The sequence below is a fragment of the Stomoxys calcitrans genome, chromosome 1 (genome assembly GCF_963082655.1).
Source record: "Stomoxys calcitrans chromosome 1, idStoCalc2.1, whole genome shotgun sequence".
NCBI classification, from domain to species: domain Eukaryota; kingdom Metazoa; phylum Arthropoda; class Insecta; order Diptera; family Muscidae; genus Stomoxys; species Stomoxys calcitrans.
Window position 1 is genome coordinate 115,654,810 of NC_081552.1, and position 20,470 is coordinate 115,675,279.

The following is a 20,470-nucleotide window of genomic DNA, read 5'->3' on the forward strand; positions in this document are numbered from 1 at the left end:
GACCATAATAAACACGTATGTTGATGGTCATGAGAGAATCCGTCGTACAAAATTTCAGGCAAATCGAATAATAATTGCGCCCTCTAGAGGCTCAAGAAGTCAAGACCCAAGATCGGTTTATATGACAGCTTTATCAGGTTATAGACCGATTTGAACCATTCTTGGCATAGTTGTTGGATATCATGACAAAACACGTCGTGCGAAATTTCATTCCAATCGGATAAGAATTGCGCCCTCTAGAGGCTCTAGAAGTCAAGACCCAAGATCGGTTTATATGGCAGCTATATCAGGTTATGGACCGATTTGAACCATACTTAGCACAGTTGTTGGACATTATAACAAAACACGTCGTGCAAAATTTCATTCCAATCGGACAAGAATTGCACACTCTAAAGGCTCAAGAAGTCAAGACCCAAGATCGGTTTATATGGCAGCTATATCAGGTTATGAACCGATTTGAACCATACTTGACATAACAAAACACGTAGTGCCAAAATTCATTCAAATCGGATAAGAATTGCGCCCTCTAGAGGCTCAAGAAGTCTAGACCCAAGATCGGTTTAGATGACAGCTATATCAAAACATGGACCGATATGGCCCATTTACAATACCAACCGACCTACACAAATAAGAAGTATTTGTGCAAAATTTCAAGCGGCTAGCTTTAATCCTTCGGAAGTTAGCATGCTTTCGACAGACAGACGGACGGACATGGCTAGATCGACATAAAATGTCACGACGATCAAGAATATATATACTTTATGGGGTCTCAGACGAATATTTCGAGTAGTTACAAACGGAATGACGAAATTAGTATACCCCCATCTTATGGTGGAGGGTATAAAAATCAATTTGTTTGTCGGTTTGTTTGTTTGTGTGTGTGTTCCTTATAGACTCAAAACCGGCTTAACTGATTGTCTTGAAATGTTCACAGATGGTGCATAATGATCCCGTGGTGAAAATAGGGTACTACATTTTTTGATATCTGAAGGGGTGGCGGACCCTCCAATTACCTAAATTTTCAGAAACGTCAGATCTCGGAGATGGGTGGTGCGATTTAAGCGAAATTTTGTGTGCTCTCTTATAGTTACCTAAAAACAAAAAAATTGGTATCCAAATTTTGGATGGGGTACCTAGGGAACCGCCCCACCCCCAAACTTGCCAAATTTATATGTAGACCAATCACGATAATATGGGACTCAAATAAAAGATATTGAAGATTCGAAAATGTATCTGATATCCAATTGTCGGACCTATTGGACCATGGCAATATGGAACTCAAAGGAAAGGTATTTTCGAGTAAAATATGAATCTGATATCCAAATTTGAGACAAAGTTTCTGGGGGTCCACCCCTACCCCAAAACTCCCCTCAAACAGAACTTATTTACTGACCATGGCAATATGGGGCTTAAATAAAATATATTTGAGTGTAGAATACAAATCTGTTATCCAGATGTGGGACAGAGTGTTTGGGGAGCCGGCCATCCCCGAGATCATCCCCCAAAGCAATATGGGGCTCAAATGAAAGATCTTTGGAAGTAAGGCACGAATCTGATATCAATGTTTAGTAAAAGTGTCTATGGGGCCACCCCACCCCCTAACACCACCCAAATAGAAAGTATTTGCTGACCATTGCAATATAAGGCTCAAATAAGGGGCATTTTTGAATAGAACACGAATCTGATATATATTTTCAAAGTCAAGTCAATGAGTGGCCGCCCCATCCCCCAAAACACCCCCCAAACCGCTAATGTATGCCGACTATAAAAAATGGAGCTCAAATGAAGTATGTTTGGGAGAATACCATGAATCTGGCATCAAAAATCGGGACCAACTGTCTAGGGGACGTCCCACCACCATAACAACCCCCATGTAGGACGTATTTGCTCACCAAGACAATTTGGGTCTTTAAGGCAGTAGCTCGATACTGATACCTTTTAGGGTCCATACCCCAGACCGGACATATTAGCTGACTTTTCCAACCCCTTAAATGAAAGGTATTTGAGATTAGAAAACGGATTTGATATCCAATTTCAAGGCCAATGGGAATATGGGGATCAAATAAATGATGTATCGATATATGATAATAGAGATGCTGATGTATTTTCAGGGCAAAATGTTTGCGGACAACCCCATTCCCCAAAACACCCCTAAATCGGGCATATTTACCGACCATGTCAATGTGTGGCTCAAATGAAAGGTATTTGGGAGTAGAGCACGAAATTGATACCCACTTTCGGGACCAATTTGGGGGTTTACCCCTTTCCCAAAATACCCCACAAACAACAATTATTTACTGACCATCGCAATATGGGGCTCAGATCAAGGTATTTGGGACAATGTGGGATCATGTTTTTGGGGCACCGCCCATCCCCCAAATGAAAGATATTTGAAATTAGAAAACACATTTTTTAACCAATTTTGGGGTCAAGTGTTTGGGGGACGCCTCATCCTATAAACTCTCCTTAAACCAAGGGCAATTTGGGATTTAAATAAATGGTCTTTTAAGACCATAAGTCTTTTAAGAATGGAGTACACCTAACATCCAAACTTAAATGACATTAAATTCATAGTCCAATAAAGCTCAAATAGGATTCAGATCAGTCAAGCGATATGCATGTACTATTTTCGTAGCATGATATTTCACAAAAAGCCCTTTAATTATCGAAAATAAATATTCAAAGGATAATTGTGTTCCATATTAAAGAAAAAGAGGGCGCAGAGGAGCGAGCCCGGTTCAGCAAGTAATACATAAATGTAAACTAGCTACTTGGGATAATTCATGACATAATTTAACCTGTAAAGTTATTATCAGATGTTATGTCTTGAGGCTCTCCGTGTGTTTATCGATTCAAGAATTATGTACTTTATAAAAGCAAACTAAGAGCTTAATACAAAAATTGGACACATATGGGTTTAAACATTGAGCTGGGAAATATGCGTAGTACATGCACACTGGTCAAGCTTAAAAACATTCAAGTGGAAAGAATTATGACTGAGCGATCAATACAATGACCACTCGCTTGGTGAGAACATTAACACTGACATCAACCAGTTGTAACTGTGTTTGAGTAATAATGTAAAGAAGTAGAGAACATGAGCATATATTGGGGAGTAACTAGGAATTACATTTGTGTCTTTATCGGTTAAGATATAGGTTAAGAGAAAATCTAACAATGCAATTTACATAACGTTGTTAAGTAGGGCTGCTACAACCTCCCCCTCTGTTGCATTAGGCGTCACGACAATGTAAACAGAATATTAAAGTTTGGATTGCCTAGCTTTGTCAGTGCGTTTAAACGCGTACAGCTAGCCGCTTTAAATTTTGCACAGATACTTCTTATTGATGTAGGTCGTTGGGAGTTACAAATGGACCATATCGGTTCAGATTTGGATATAGCTTCCGTATAAACCGATCTCAAGACTTGACTTCTTGAGCCCCTGGAAACCGTAATTTGTGTCCGATTTGTCTTAAATTGGAGATAGTGTTCTGTTATGACTTCCAACGACTGTGCCAAGTACGGTCCAAATCGGTCTATAACCCGATATATCTATCATATAAACCGATCTCCCGATTTGATTTCTTGAGCCTCTGGAAACCGCAATTTTTGTCCGATTTGGCTAAAATTGGAGAAAGTGTTCTGTTATGACTTCCAACGACTGTGTCAAGTACGGTCCAAATCGGTCCATAACCTGATATAGCTATCATATAAACCGATCTCAAGACTTGGCTTCTTGAGCTCCTGGAAACCGCTATTTTTGGTCCGATTTGGCTAAAATTGGAGTTAGAATTCTGTTATAACTTCCAACGACTGCGCCAAGAACGTCCCAAATCGATCTATAACTCATATAGCTCCCATATAAATCGTTCTGACGTTTTGACTTCTTGAGTCCTTACAAGCCGCAATTTTTGTTCGATTTGGTGCCAAGTACGATCTAAATCAGTCTATAATCTGACATAGCTCCCATATAAAGCGGTGTCTCGATTATCCCTGTTCGGTGCCTAAAAGCTTTAGTTTTTGCTGCTTTGAAAAAAGTTTGGTATGTAGAATAAGATTATGCCCTTTAACGTAATTTATTTCGTATAATATTTTTAGTAGAGTCATGGTGGGGGATGGGGGGTATACTAATTTTGGTCATTCTGTTTGTAACTACTCGAAATATTCGTCTGAGACCCCATAAAGTATACATATTCTTGATCGTCGTGACATTTTATGTCGATCTAGCCATGTCCGTCCGTCCGTCCGTCTGTCCGTCCGTCCGTCTGTCCGTCCATCCGTCCGTCTGTCTGTCGAAAACATGCTAACTTCCGAAGGAGTAAAGCTAGCCGCTTGAAATTTTGCACAAATACTTCTTATTAGTGTAGGTCGGCTGGTATTGTAAATGGGCCATATCGGTCCAAGTTTTGATATAGCCATATAAACCAATCTTAGGTCTTGATTTCTTGAGCCTCTAGAGTGCGAAATTCTTATTCGATTGGGATGAAATTTTGCACGACATGTTTTGTTATAATATCCAACAAGTGTGCCAAGTATGGTTCAAATCGGTCCATAACCAGGTATAGCTGCCATATAAACCGATCTTGGGTCTTGACTTCTTGAGCCTCTAGAGTGCGCAATTCTCATCCGATTCGAATGAAATTTTGCACGACGTATTTTGTTATGATATCCAACATCTGCACCAAGTATAGTTCAAATCGGTGCATAACCTAATATAGCTGTCATATATATACAGATCTGAGGACTTGATTTCTTGAGGTTGCAGAGGGCGCAATTCCTATCTGATTTTTCTGAAATTTTGCATGACGTTTTTTATTGTTACATTCAACAACTGTGTCAAATAAGGTGTAAATCGGTTCATAACCTGATATAGCTGCCATATAAACCGATCTGGGATCATGACTTCTTGAGCCTCTTGAGGTCGCAATTATTATCCGATTTGCCTGAAATTTTGTACAATGGATCCTCTCTTGACCATCAACATACGTGTTTGTTATGGTCTGAATCGGTCTATAGCCCGATACAGCTCCCATATAAATCGATCTCTCTATTTTACATCTTCAGCCCCCAAAGGGCTACTCGAATTGGCTGACATTTTACACAGGTCTCCAACATATAATTTAATTGTGGTCCAAACCAGGCCACATCTTGATATCGCTCTAATAGCAGAGCAAATCTTTTCTTATATCCTTTTTTTGCCTAAGAAGGGATGCCGGGAAAAGAACTCGACAAATGCGATCCATGGTGGAGGGTATATAAGATTCGGCCCGGCCGAACTTAGCACGCTTTTATTTGTTTTATTTTATTTCTCCCACCACCGTAGGATAAGGGGTTTATTCATTTAGTCATTCCGTTTGCAACACATCGAAATATCAATTTCCGACCCTACAAAGTATATATATTTCGGATCGTCGAGAAATTCTAAGACGATTTAACGATGTCCATGTGCCTGTCCGCTTGTCCGTCCGTCTGTTGTAATCAGTCTACAGCCTTCAAAGATTGAGATATTGAGCTGAAATTTGGCACAGATACGTTTTTTTGATGCACGATGGTTAAGTTTTTGATCGTGCCGAATCGTACTTTATTTAGGTATAGCTGCCGTATAGACCGATCTGTTGATGCAGCCCTTAAAAGCTGCATTTTTTACCCGATTTCGCTGAAATTTTAATCAGTGAGTTGCTTTAAGCCTTCCGAAATCCGACTCAAATATGGTTTAAATCGGACCATATTTGGATATAGTTGTTATATAGATCGATCTGCTGATTGAGGGTCTGAAGCCCTTAAAAGCTGCATTAACTAGCCGATTTCGCTGAAATTTGAAACAATGAGTTGTTGTAAGCCTCTCGTAATTCCATCTAAAATATGATTCAGATCAGACTATATAGATATAGCTGGATTTTGAAATTTGAAACTGTGAGTAGCTAAAGGCTTTCGGAAATCTGACCTAAATATGGTTCGGATCGGACTATATTTAGATATAGCTGCCATATAGACAGATTTGCCGATAAAGGGTCTGAAGCCCAAAAAAAGCTTTATTTTTGACCCGATTTCGTTGAAATTTGAATCAGCAGGTTTAGTTAAGCCTCCCGACATCTAACTTAAATATGGTTCAGATTGCACTATATCTAGATATAGCTGCCATATAGACCGAGCTCCCGATTAAGGGTCTGAAGCCTAAATAAGCTTTATTTATGACCCGATTTCGCTGAAATTTGAAACAGTGGGTAGTTCTAGGTCTTCCGACATTCGTCCCAAATATGGTTCGAATCGGAATATATTTAGATATAGCTGTATGTATGAAGCCCATAAAAGCTTTATTTTTATCCAATTTCGCTGAAATTTGAAACAGTAAGTAGTTTTAGGCCACCCGCCATCTGACCCAAATATGATAAAGGTCGGGCTGTATTTGGATATTGCTGTCATATAAAAGCTTCATCTAATACCCGATTTTGTTTAAATTTGAAAAACAAAATTCAACAGTGACTTTTATTTATTAGACCACTTAATGTCCGTGCCGAATTTGGGCGCATAAGTTATCCAACTTTCACCGGATTGTGACGAAAGGGGGTTTACATATAAACCCGAGGTGGTGGGTATCCAAAGTTCGGCCCGGCCGAACTTAATGCCTTTTACCTTGTATTTTTTATCTTCTTTTAGAAAATTCAGATTAAAAAATGTATTTCGTAGAATTATACCCACCACCGAAGGATAGGGGTATATTAATTTTGTCATTCCGTTTGCAATGCATCGAAATATCCATTTCCGACCCTATATAGTGCTTATATTCTTGATCAGCGTAAAAATCTAAGACGATATCCGTCCGTCTGTCTGTTAAAATCATGCTACAATCTTTAAAACAGAGATATTGAGCTGAAACTTTGCACAGATTTTTTTATTGTCCATAAGCAGGTTAAGTTCGAAGATGGCTTATATCGGACTATATCTTAATATAGCCCCCATATAGACCGATCCGTCGATTCATTGACCAATTTTGTTGAAATTAGAGACAGTGCGTTGTGGTAGGCCCTTCTTCTTCAATTTGGCCCAGTTCGGTCTAGATTTGGTTATAGCTGCCATATAGACCGATCCGCCGATTAAGGGTCTTTTTCGGGTCGATTTTCCCAAAATTTCGGACAGTGAGTTGTGTTAGGCCTTTAGACCTTCTTCTTAAATTTGGTCTAGATCGGCCCAGATTTGTATATAGCTGCCGTATAGACCGATCTCTCGATTTAAGGTCTTGCGCCCATACAAGGCGCATTTATTGTCTGTCATCTTTTCCATCAAAAACGAATTTTCGATCGATCCTAATAAAGTTTGAAGAAGAATTTAGCGATATCATTTTACCAAAATATATATGGCTAAGATATTCTGCTACCAATTTTTTTAGTTCAAAGTATCTGTACCAATTTAACAGTGTTAGACGAATTTTGGCTATTTTTCGGTTAAACAAGTTAAAGCGTGCTAAGTTCGGCCGGGCCGAATCTTATATACCCTCCCGGCATCTCTTCTTAGGCAAAAAACAAGTAAAAGCGTGCTAAGTTCGGCCGGGCCGAATCTTGTATACCCTCCACCATGGATCGCATTTGTCGAGTTCTTTTCCCGGCATCTCTTCTTAGGCAAAAAAAAGGATATAAGAAAAGATTTGATCTGCTATTAGAGCGATATCAAGATATGGTTCGGTTTGGACCACAATTAAATTATATGTTGGAGACTTGTGTAAAATATCAGCCAATTCGAATAAGAATTGCGCACTTTGTGGGCTCAAGAAGTAAAATAGAGAGATCGATTTATATGGGAGCTGTGCCGGCCTATAGACCAATTCAGACCATAATAAACACGTATGTTAATGGTCATGAGAGAATCCGTCGTACAAAATTTCAGGCAAATCGGATAATAATTGCGACCTCTAGAGGCTCAAGAAGTCAAGATCCCAGATCGGTTTATATGGCAGCTATATCAGGTTATGAACCGACTTGTACTTTATTTGATATAGTTGTTGAAAGTAACAATAAAAAAGTCTTGCGAAATTTCAGCCAAATCGGATAGAAATTGAGCCCTCTAGAAGTTCAAGAAGTCAAGTCCCCAGATCTGTTTATATGACAGCTATATCAGGTTATGAACCGATTTGAACCATATTTGGCACAGTGTTGGATATCATAACAAAATACTACGTGCCAAAATTCATTCAAATTGGATATGAATTGCGCCCTCTAGAGGCTCAAGAAGTCAAGACCCAAGATTGGTTTATATGGCAGCTATATCAGGTTATGGACCGATTTGAACCATACTTGGCACAATTGTTGGATATCGCAACAAAACACGTCGTGCAAAATTTCATTCCAATCGGATAAGAATTGCGTACTCTAGGGGCTCAAGAAGTCAAGACCCAAGATCGGTTTATAAGGCAGCTATATCAGGTTATAAACCGATTTGAACCATACTTGGCACAGTTGTTGGATATCATAACAAAACACGTCGTGCAAAATTTTATTCAAATCGGATAAGAAGAGGCTCAAGAAGTCAAGACCCAAGATCGGTTTATATGGCAGCTATATCAAAACATTGACCGATATGGCCCATTTACAATACCAACCGACCTACACTAATAAGAAGTATTTGTGCAAAATTTCAAGCGGATAGCTTTACTCCTTCGGAAGTTAGCGTGCTTTCGACAGACAGACGGACGGACGGACGGACAGACGGCAGACATGGCTAGGTCGACATAAAATTTCACGACGAACAAGAATATATATACTTTATGGGGTCTCAGACGAATATTTCGAGTAGTTACAATCAGAATGACGAAATTAGTATACACCCCATCTTATGGTGGAGGGTATAATGATATAAGAAATGATTTGCTCTGCTATAAGAGCCACATCAAGATATGATCCGGTTGGAACGACAATTAAATTATATGTTGGAGACCTGTGTAAAATGTCAGCCAATTCTAATAAAAATTGCGCCCTTTGGGGGCTCAAGAAGTAAATTAGAGAGATCGATTTATATGGGAGCTGTATCGGGCTATAGACCGATTCAGACCATAATAAACACGTTTGTTGATGGTCATGAGAGAATCCGTCGTACAAAATTTCAGGCAAATCGGATAATAATTGCGACCCTTAGAGGCTCAAGAAGTCAAGATCCCAGATCGGTTTATATGACAGCTATATCAGGTTATGAAACGATTTGAATCATACGTGACACAGTTGTTGGATATCATAACAAAATACTTCGTTCAAAAATTCATTCCAATCGGATAAGAATTGCGCACTCTAGAGGCTCAAGAAGTCAAGACCCAAGATCGGTTTATATGGCAGCTGCATCAGGTTATAAATCGATTTGAACCATACTTGGCACAGTTGTTAAAAGTCATACTAAAACACTATGTTCAAAATTTCAGTCAAATCGGATGAGAATTGCGCCCTCTAGAGGCTCAAGAAATCAAGACACAAGATCGGTTTATATGGCAGCTATGTCAGGTTATGAACCGATTTGAGTCATACTTGGCACAGTTGTTGAATATCATAACAAAATACATCGTGCAAAATTGCAGTCAAATCGGATAAGAATTGCGCCCTCTAGAGGCTCAAGAATTTAAGACCCAAGATCGGTTTATATGGCAGCTATATCAATTTATGATCCGATTTGAATCATACTTGGCGCAGTTTTTGGATATTGTAACGAAACACGTCGTGCAAAACTTCATTCCAATCGGATAAGAATTGCGCTCTCTAGAGGCTCAAAAAGTCAAGACCCAAGATCGGTTTATATGGCAGCTATATCAGGTTATTGGCCGATTAAAACCATACTTGACGCAGTTATTGGAAATCATAAGAAAACACGTCGTGCAAAAAATTTCATTCTAATCGGATAAGAACTGCGCCTTCTAGAGGCTCAAGAAGTCAAGACCCAAGATCCGGTTTATATGTCAGCTATATCAAAACATGGACCGATATGGCCCATTCACAATACCAACCGACCTACACTAATAAGAAGTATTTGTGCAAAATTTCAAGCGGCTAGCTCTACTCCTTCGGAAGTTAGCGTGCTTTCGACAGACAGACGGACGAACATGGCTAGATCGACATAAAATGTCGCAACAATCAAGAATATATATACTTTATGGGGTCTCAGACGAATATTTCGAGTAGTTACAAACAGAATGACGAAATTAGTATACCCCTCATCCTATGGTGAAGGGTGTAAAAAATAATTGGGGTGCACCCCCCTGAACCGATCTTGACCAAATTGAAGAGGGATGTCAAGGGCCTAACACAATTCACTGTTCCAAAATTCGGCGAAATCGGGCAATTAATACGCCTTTTATGGGTCCAAAATATAAAATCGAGAGATCGGTCTATATGTCAGCTAAATCCAAATCTGATCCTATCTGGACCAAATTCAAGAAGGATGTCGAAGGGCCTTATACTACTCACTGTCCCAAATTTCGGCGAAATCGGACAATTAATACGCATTTTATGGGCCCTATACCTTAAATCGAGAGATCGGTCTACATGGCAGCTATATCCAAATCTGAACCGATCTGGGTCAAATTGAAGAAAGATGTCGACTAGCCTAACGCAACTCACTGTCCCGAATTTTAGCAAAATCGGATGATAATTATGGCTTTTATGGGCCCAAAACCCTAAATCGGCGGATCGGTCTATATGGGGGCTATATCAAGATATAGTCCAATATAGCCTATCTTCGAACTTAACCGGCTAATGAACAAAAAAAGAATCTGTGCAAAGTTTCAGCTCAATATCAATGTTCAAAGGCTGTAGCGTGATTTTAACTGGACATGGCTAGATCGTCTTAGATTTTTTCGGTGATCAAGATATATATACTTTATAGGGTCGGAAATGGATACTTCGATGTGTTGCAAACGGAATGACAAAATGAATATACCCCATCCTCTGGTGGTGGGTATAAACAAGATTAGAAAATCATCATATGCTCTTTTTCACTTCAGTGTCTGTTCATCCCTATATGTACTCAAACAGGCACAATTCGCCCTTCCCAAATCGTATATACGGCATGGCATAGCTGCATGTAGAAATGGAGTGGGCTGCAGAAATGTCCAGTTAGAACACGATAGAGTAGTTAAGTTACTATATAAAAGTACAACCGAAGGGGTGGCCCCCAGAAACGTGGTCCCACATTTGGATATTAGATTCGTATTCTACTCGCAAATACCTTTCATTTTAGTCCCATATTGCCATGGTCGGTAAATATGTCCGGGGGTTGGGGTGGTCCCCCTAGCACATGGTCCGACAATTGGATCATTTGAGTGCCATATTGTCGTGATTCGTCTAAATATATATTTGGTAAGTTTTAGGGTGGGGCGGCCCCCCTAGGTACCGTATCCGAAATTTGGATACCAAATGTTTATTTTTAGGGTACTTTATGGGACCAAAATTTCGAAAATTTTAAATCGCACCACCCATCTCCAAGATCTGGCGTTTCTGAAAATTAGGGTTAGGGGGAGGATCCGCCCCCCCTTCAGATATCAAAAAATGTAATACCCTATGTTAACAACGGGATCATTTTGATAAAATAGAAAGAAAAACGAAATTAGTAGATTTTTTATAAACATGTATTAAATCAAAACTTTAGAAAAGATGCACGATATAACACAGTTGGACTGTGAATCAAAATTTACGTAAACAAATTAAATGCACGCAAACTTTCGAAGGAATAAAGCTAGACGTTTGAAATTTTGCACAAATATATCTTATTAGTGTAGGTCTGTTGAGATTGTAAATGGTTCAAATCGGTCCAGGTTTTGATTTAGCTGCCGTATAAACCGATCTTGGGTATTGGTTTCTTGAGCATCTAGAGGGTGCAATTTTTGTCCGATTTGACTTAAAATTTGCACGTAATGTTCTATGGTGGTAACACTTCCAACAACTGTGCTAAGTATGGTTTAAATCGGTTCATAACCTGATATAGCTACCATATTTACCAATCTTGGATCTTGACTTCTTGAGCGTCTAGAGGTCTGGTTGAAATTTTGTATGAAGTTGTGTGATATGACTGCCAATAACTTTGCTTAGTATGGTTCAAATAGGTACATAACCTGATATAGCTGCCACATAAAACGATCTTGACTTCTTAACCCTTTAAAGGGCGCAATTCTTATCCGATTTGGCTGACATTTTGCATTAAGTGTTTTTTTATGACTTTCAATTAGTGCGCTATATATGGTTAAAATATTGTATATGGGAGCTATATCCAAATCTAAACCAATTTTTTCCCATTTCAAAAGGCTTCGTCTCTAGTCCGAAAAACATGCCTGTACCAAATTTGAAGACGATCGGATGAAAATTGCGACCTGTAGTTTGTTCACAATTAACATGGACAGACGGACATAGCTTAATCGAATCAGAAAGTGATTCTGGATCGATCGGTATATTATCAATGGGTCTATCTCTCTCTTCCTTTTGGGTGTTACAAACTAATTCACTAAGTTATAATACCCTGTACCACATTAGTGGTGTAGGGTATAATGACTTCTACTGTGGTCTTCAACATTCAATTCATTTATGGTCCGAAACTATAACTTAATATAGTTCCAATAGCATAACAATTCGTATCCACGGTAGAGGGTATATAATATTCAGCCCGGCCGAACTCAGCACGCTCTTACTTGTTTCGTTTTATTTTTGGGATATAAAAATTTGGGGAATTTCGAAAAACCAATTTTCCCCTAAAACATGACGGCCAAAACTGTTGTAGCTGATTTCAGTCATCCAGTTAACGCTAATCCAAATTTCATTACGGAAAGTTGCTAAATTTTTATACCCTCCACCATAGGATGGGGGGTATACTAATTTCGTCATTCTGTTTGTAACTACTCGAAATATTCGTCTCAGACCCCATAAAGTATATATATTCTTGATCGTCGCGACATTTTATGTCGATCTAGCCATGTTCGTCCGTCTGTCTGTCGAAAGCACGCTAACTTCCGAAGGAGTAAAGCTAGCCGCTTGAAATTTTGCACAAATACTTCTTATTAGTGTAGGTCGGTTGATATTGTAAATGGGCCATATACGTCCATGTTTTAATATAGCTGCCATATAACTCGATCTTGGGTCTTGACTTCTTGAGCCTCTAGAGTGCGAAATTCTTATCCGATTGGAATGAAATTTCGCACGACGTGTTTTTTTATGATATCCAACAACTGTGCCAAGTATGGTCTGAATCGGCCCTTAACCTGATATAGCTGCTATATAACTCGATCTTGGGTCTAGACTTCTTGAGCCTCTAGAGTGCGCAATTCTTATCCGATTGGAATGAAATTTTGCACGACATGTTTTTTATGATATCCAACAACTGTGCCAAGTATGGTTCAAATCGGTCCATAACCAGATATAGCTGCCATATAAACCGATCTTGGGTCTTGATTTCTTGAGCCTCTAGAGTGCACAATTCTTATCCGATTGGAATGAAATTTTGCACGACGTGTTTTGTTAAGATTTCCAACAACTGTGCCAAGTATGGCTCAAATCGGTCCATAACGTGATATAGCTGCCATATAAACCGGTCTTGAGTCTTGACTTCTTGAGCCTCTAGAGCCCGCAATTCTTATTCGATTTTGCTGAAATTTTGTACAACGGCTTTTCCCATGACTTTCATGTTCAGCCGGGCTGAATCTTGGGAGCCCACCACTATGTATTCTGTTAGAATTTCATACAAAACAAATTTAGCTGTAGGGCAAAATATTGTTCTACATAACAAACTTCTGTCAAGCCAACAAAAATTAAAGCTTCTAGAAAATGAAGAAGGATTATCGAGAGACCACTTTACATGGGGGCTATATCAGGTAATAGACTGATTTGAACCGTATCTGGCAAAGTTGTTGGATGACGTAACAGAACACCGCATGCAAAATTTCATCCAAATCGTACAAAAATTTCGGCTTGTAAGGACTCAATGAGTAAAATCAGGAGATCTGTTAATACGGGAGCTATGTCAGGTTATAGACCGATTTTAACCATACTTGGCAAAGTTGTTAAAAGTCATAACAAAACACTACATCCTCAATTTCAGCCAAAGCTGACAAAAATTGCGGCTTATAAGGGCTCAAAAAGTGAAATCGGGAGATCGGATTATATGGAAGCTCTTTCAGGTTATAGACCGATACCGACCGTACTAAGTACAGTTGTTGAAAGTCATAACGGAACACTACTTGCAAAATTTCACCTAAATCGGACAATGTTGGAGACCGTAGAAGATGTCACTATGTAAAATTTCAGCCAATTCGAATAAAAATTGCGCCCTTTCGGGGCTTAAGAATTAAAATAGGGAGATCGGTTTATATGGAAGCTGTATCAGGATATAGAACGATTCTGACCATATTTGACACCCACGTTGAAGGTCAAGGGAGAAGCCGTTGTACAAAATGTCAGCCAAATCGAATTGCGACCTCTTGAGGCTCAAGATGTCAGGATCCCAGATCGGTTTATATGACAGCTATATCAGGTTATGAACCGATATAAACCATGTATGGCACAGTTACTGGAAGTCATATCAAAACACCTCATTCAAAATTTCAGCCAAATCGAATAAGAATTGCGCCCTCTAGTGGCTCAAAGAGTCAAGATCCAAGATCGGTTTATATGGCAGCTATATCACGTTATGAACCGATTTTAAGCATACTTGGCACAATTGTTGGAAGTCATAAAGAAACACCTCATGCAATATTTCATCCAAATTGGATAAAAATTGCGCCCTCTGTTGGCTCAAGAAGTCAAGACCCATGATCAATTTATATGGCAGCAATATCAGGTTATGGACCGATATGGCCCATTTACAACCGATTTGCACTAATAAAAAGTATTTTTGCAAAATTTCAAGCGGCTAGCTTTACTCCTCCGAATATTAGAGTGCCTTCGACAAACAGAATGTTATGACGATCAAGAATATACATACTTTAGGGGGTCATAGATGAATATTTCGAGGAGTTACAAACAGAATAACGAAATTAGTATACCACCATCCTATGGTGGAGTGTATAAAAAGTTAATTCGAAAGAATCTATTTCAGGAATTCTGTGGTGATAACAAAACACCGAATTTTCATTAATTCCAAGCCCCTAAGCCCTTTTATACCCACCACCAAAGGATGGGGGTATATTTATTTTGCCATTCCGTTTGCAATACATCGAAATATCCATTTCCGACCCTATAAAGTATATATATTCTTGATCAGCGTATAAATCTAAGACGATCTAGACATGTCCGTCCGTCAGTCTGTTTAAATCACACTACACTCTTTAAAAATAAAGATATTTAGCTGAATCTTTGCACATATTCTAATTTTGTTCGTATACAGATTAAGTTGAAAGATGGGCTATATCGGACTATATCTTGATATAGCCTCCATATAGATCGATTCGCCGATTTAGGGTCTTAGGCTCATAAAAGCCACATTTATTATACGATTTTGCCGAAATTTGGGACAACGAGTTGTGTTAGGCCCTTCGACAACCCTCGTCAATTTGGCCCAGATCGGTCTAGATTTGAATATAGCTGCCATACAGACCGATCCTCCGATTTAGGGTTTTAGGCCCATAAAAGCCACATTTATTATCCGATTTTGCTGAAATTTGACACTGTACGTTGTGTTAAACCTTTCGACATCCTTCGTCAATTTGGCCGAGATCGGTATAGATTTGGATATAGCTGCCATATAGACCAATCTCTCGACTTAAGGTTTGGGCCCATAAAAGCCACATTTATTATCCGATTTTGCTGAAATTTGACACTGTGAGTTGTGTTAAACCTTTCGACATCCTTCGTCAATTTGGCCGAGATCGGTCCAGATTTGGATATAGCTGCCATATAGACCGATCTCTCGACTTAAGGTTTGGGCCCATAAAAGCCACATTTATTATCCGATTTTGCTGAAATTTGACACTGTGAGTTGTGTTAAACCTTTCGACATCCTTCGTCAATTTGGCCGAGATCGGTCCAGATTTGGATATAGCTGCCATACAGACCGATCCTCAGATTTAGGGTTTTAGGCCTATAAAAGCCACATTTATTATCCGAAGTCACCGAAATTTTGGACAGTGAGTTGCCTTGGGTCCTACGACTTCTTTCTTCAATTTGGCTCTAATCGATGCAGATTTGGATATAGCTACCATATAGAACGATGTCTCGATTTAAGGTTTTGGGCTCATAAAAGGCGCATTTATTGTCCGATGTCGCCGAAATTTGGGACAGTGAGTTAAAATAAGCCCCTTGGCATACTTCATCAATATGGCACAGAGCGGTCCTGATTTGGATATAGCTGCCATATAGACCGATCACCCAGTTTAGGGTTTTGGGACCATAAAAGGCGCATTTATCGTCCGATATCGCTGAAATTTGAGACAGTGAGTTGTGTTACGCACTTCGACATCCTTCGTCAATTTGGCCCAGATCGGCTCAGATTTGGATATAGCTGCCACATAGACCGATCTCTCGACTTAAGGTTTGGGCCCATAGAAGGCGAATTTGTTGTCTGATTTTGCCGAAATTTGGGACAGTGACTTAAGTTAAGCCCCTTGATATACTTCTGCAGTACGGCACAGATCGGTAAATATTTGGATATAGCTACCATATAGACCGATCTCTTGGTTTTAGGTTTTGGGGCCATACAAGGCGCATTTATTGTTCGATGTCACTGAAATTTGAGACAGTGACTTGTATAAGGCTCTTCGACGTCCTTCTTTAATTTGGCCCACATCGGTCCAGATTTGGATATAGCTGCCATATAGACCGATATACCGATTTAAATTCTCAGGCGCATTTATAATCCGATTCCACTGAAATTTGACACAGTGACTTATGCTAGGCTTTTGGACATCCGTGTCGTATATGGTGCAGATTGGTTAATTTATAGATATAGCTATAAAATGACCAATACTTTGTTATACACAATTGAACAATGACTTATACTTATTAGTATTTGTTCTAAATCGGAACATATTTCGTTATAACTGCTGAGGGAGGTGGTGGGTATTCAAAGTTCGGCCCGGCCGAACTTAGCGCCTTTTTATTTGTTACTTGTTGATTTTTATAGGGTATTGTTAATGGTTTAATGCCCAAAGATTAAACTCCTTTTTACACCCTCCACCATAGGATGGGGGTATACTAATTTCGTCTTTCTGTTTGTAACTCCTCGAAATATTCGTGTAAGACCCAATAAAGTATATATATTCTTGATCGTCATGACATTTTAAGTCGATCTAGCCACGTCCGTCCGTCTGTCTGTCGAAAGTATGCTATCTTTCGAAGGAGTAAAGCTAGCCGCTTGAAATTTTGCACAAATGCTTCTCATTAGTGTAGGTCGGTTGGGATTGTAAATGGTATATCGGTCCATGTTTTGATATAGCTGCCATATAAACCGATCTTTGATCTTGACTTCTTATTAGTGTAGGTCGGTTGGGATTGTAAATGGGGTATATCGGTCCATGTTTTGATATAGCTGCCATATAAACCGATCTTTGATCTTGACTTCTTGGGCAACTAGAGGACACAATTCTTATCCGATTTGGCTGAAATTTTTCATGAGGTGTTTTGTTATGACTTCTAACAAATGTGTCAAATATGGTCCGAATCGGTTTATAGCCTGATACAGCGTCCATATAAACCGATCGCTCTATTTTACTTCCAACTTTAACATCCAACAACTGTGCCAAGTATGCATTAAATCGGTCCATAACCTGATATAGCTGCCATATAAACCGATCTTGACTTCTTGAGCCACTAGAGGGCGTAATTATTATCCGATTTGGTTGACATTTTGCATGAGTTGTTTTGTTATGACTTCTAATCACGGTGTCAAATATCGTTCAAATCGATCCATAACCTGATAAAGCTGTCATATAATCCGATCTTGAATCTTGACTTCTTGAGCCACTAGAGGGCGCAATTCTTATCCGATTTCGCTGAAATTTTGCATGAGGTGTTTTGTTATGACTTCTAACAACTGTGTCAAATATGGTCCGAAGTGGTCTATAGCCTGATACAGCTCCCATATAAACCGATCTCTCTATTTTACTTCTTGAGCCCCTAAAGGGCGCAATTCTTACTCGCATTGGCTGAAATTTTGCACATTGATTTCTGATATGGTCTCCAACAATCAAATCAATTATAGTCCGAATCGGACTATAACTTGATGTAGCTCCAATATTAAATCAATTATTTTTTTTAATCCTTTGTTTGCCTAAAATGAGAAATCTGGAAAAGAACTCGACAAATGCGATCTATGGCGGAGGGTATATAAGATTCGGCCTGGCTGAACTTAGCGCGCTTTTACATGTTATTTGTATACCCTACACAACTACTGTGGTATTATAACGTTGTGCATTTTTTGCACCGCTAAAAAGGAGAAGAGCTAGACTCATTTGTTAAGTATACCGATCGGCTTAGAATCGTCTTTAGATTCGATTTAGCTATGTCCATGTATTCTTGTAATCAAAGTTCAGGTTCCATTTATTGTTCAATTTTCGTACAATTTTGCACAAGTCACTTTTTTGGTCCAAGAACGGACTAAGTGTTTTATTTGATATCCGAATACTAGTGCAAAATTTCATCAAAACCGGTTTAGATTGAGATATAGCTCCCATATTTATCTTTCATCCGACATGGCCTTTTAAGGCTGTACTGTCACAATTTTGGGCCGATCTATACAAAAGAGTACAAGTTAGACTCGGTGGTGTAGGGCATTGTAAGATCGGCTCCGCCTTTGGCCTTTTCTTACTGGTTTCCCCTAAAATAAACATGTGAAAGACATTCGTTTAACTAATTCACTCTGAATTCGGGACATGCGTAAATTATTATTATTCTTCGCAATTTCCACATCATTATCTTTAACCATTTGTAACGGTCCATTATTTCAGTTTTTTAAATTCATATTCGTGTTATTTGGCGTTCAGTGATACACTTTCATTGTCTTAACATTCACGTTGAAACTGTTACAAGCTTCCAAGCATTCATGTTAGGATAGAAATATGTATGAACATTTGCTTCAGCTGGGCGAGAACCACGGTTCGGCTATTTATTTTTCATATGGTTTACGGAGGCTATACACGAATGTGTGGACACTAATGGCATTCATTGGCGCTTCTCGTTGGTTCTGCTACTCTGCATGTTTCTGGGGAAGCTATTGTCGCCTGCAGACAGACGGATCGAATGGGCTGTTGTATTTATAACGAGTTCGTTGTGCGAAGTAAATTTACATTTTTCCACAATTTCTTTACAAAATAGCAGAGGTCACAGCTACACACATAAAAAGGACAGAATGGTTATTAACACAAAAGGCGTTTCTCATCTGAGGTCGAAGGCTTTCATTTGCACGCTCGCTCGAGCATTCGTGCCATCCACAAAGACTGATTGCACTGAACCAAGTCAGGACGAAAGAACTATTCACTCATCCATATTCATAAAATGTGAGCGCTGAAAGAAAAGATTTGCTGTAATCCATACACACCTCATTGAGTACATAATGGTCCCGTTCCGGAAAATTCGCAAAGCGAAGTGCATGGGTATAATAGGATCTTTAAAGTCGCCGTGCATACTAAAATATGTGTCCGGCGTCCAGATGCTGTCATGATGATGCAATGCATTTAGAAAGTCGTAATGCGACTTGTTGCCATACTGCAGACGAGGATCCACCCAGAACTGATTCAATAGAAATTCCACTTCGTATTTCTGCGGGCGAAAAGTAGAAAAGCAAAAATAGTGATAATTAATGAAGAGTCCCTGGATAGATACAATAACAATGGCATTATGAAATTACCAGACTACTTTCATCTGGAGAGGCCAAACTCAGCAACAGCACCGTCACATTAACGTTGAGTGTACCTACGGGCGATATTGTTCGTTAATAAATAAAAAAGAGGAAAATTTAATATTTGATTAACGGAAACTCATTACAAGGAAATACACTTGAAAAATGTTACATAACTTGTATAGAAGACCAAAATAAAATAGCCAGAACAAAACAGTGATAGGGAGGACAACAAATCAATAGGGCTGGAACAATAAGCACATCCAAATGATTACGAAAATATGGATAAATGCTGTGTATGGCCACGGACCAATGCAACCAAAAATAAATACTAAATAAAAAAAAAACGTAACGAATCAATACGGAGGATCTACGAACATCCCTGACCTTAGCAAGAAACCTTAAACCTGAAAATGTAAACTCATATTCTAGGGGACAGATACATGTGCTTTGAAAGCATTTCGAGAAATCTCTATAATTTTACTCCTACTAATGTATTTCAAGTTGGGGAAATAATTTCTAATTTACTTTAAGGTTTTACTTCTGTGAAAGGAAAAGGTGATGCTATCAGCGGGATACACTTATAATCAATCCAAAGTAAATAACTTTAAATTAACAAAAGCGGCATTAACTCAATAGTAATGTGGGTACACAATTTTGAAGGAAAATTTCGACATTTGTCAAA

General features: G+C 39.0%; 1 protein-coding gene across 10 annotated transcripts in view; it reads right to left on the minus strand.

Annotated features, from left to right (window-relative positions):
* The window catches only part of LOC106086294 (glutamate-gated chloride channel), a 383,785-nt gene that overhangs the window by 253,817 nt on the left and 109,498 nt on the right, over positions 1 to 20,470 (minus strand). For all 10 annotated transcript variants that reach the window (XM_059360211.1, XM_059360210.1, XM_059360204.1 and 7 more), the window contains 2 exons: positions 19,795 to 19,859; positions 19,486 to 19,706 (listed from right to left, as the gene is read on the minus strand). In XM_059360211.1, the coding sequence (XP_059216194.1) occupies positions 19,486 to 19,706; positions 19,795 to 19,859 (286 nt within the window). The remainder of the gene's footprint in view (positions 1 to 19,485; positions 19,707 to 19,794; positions 19,860 to 20,470) is intronic.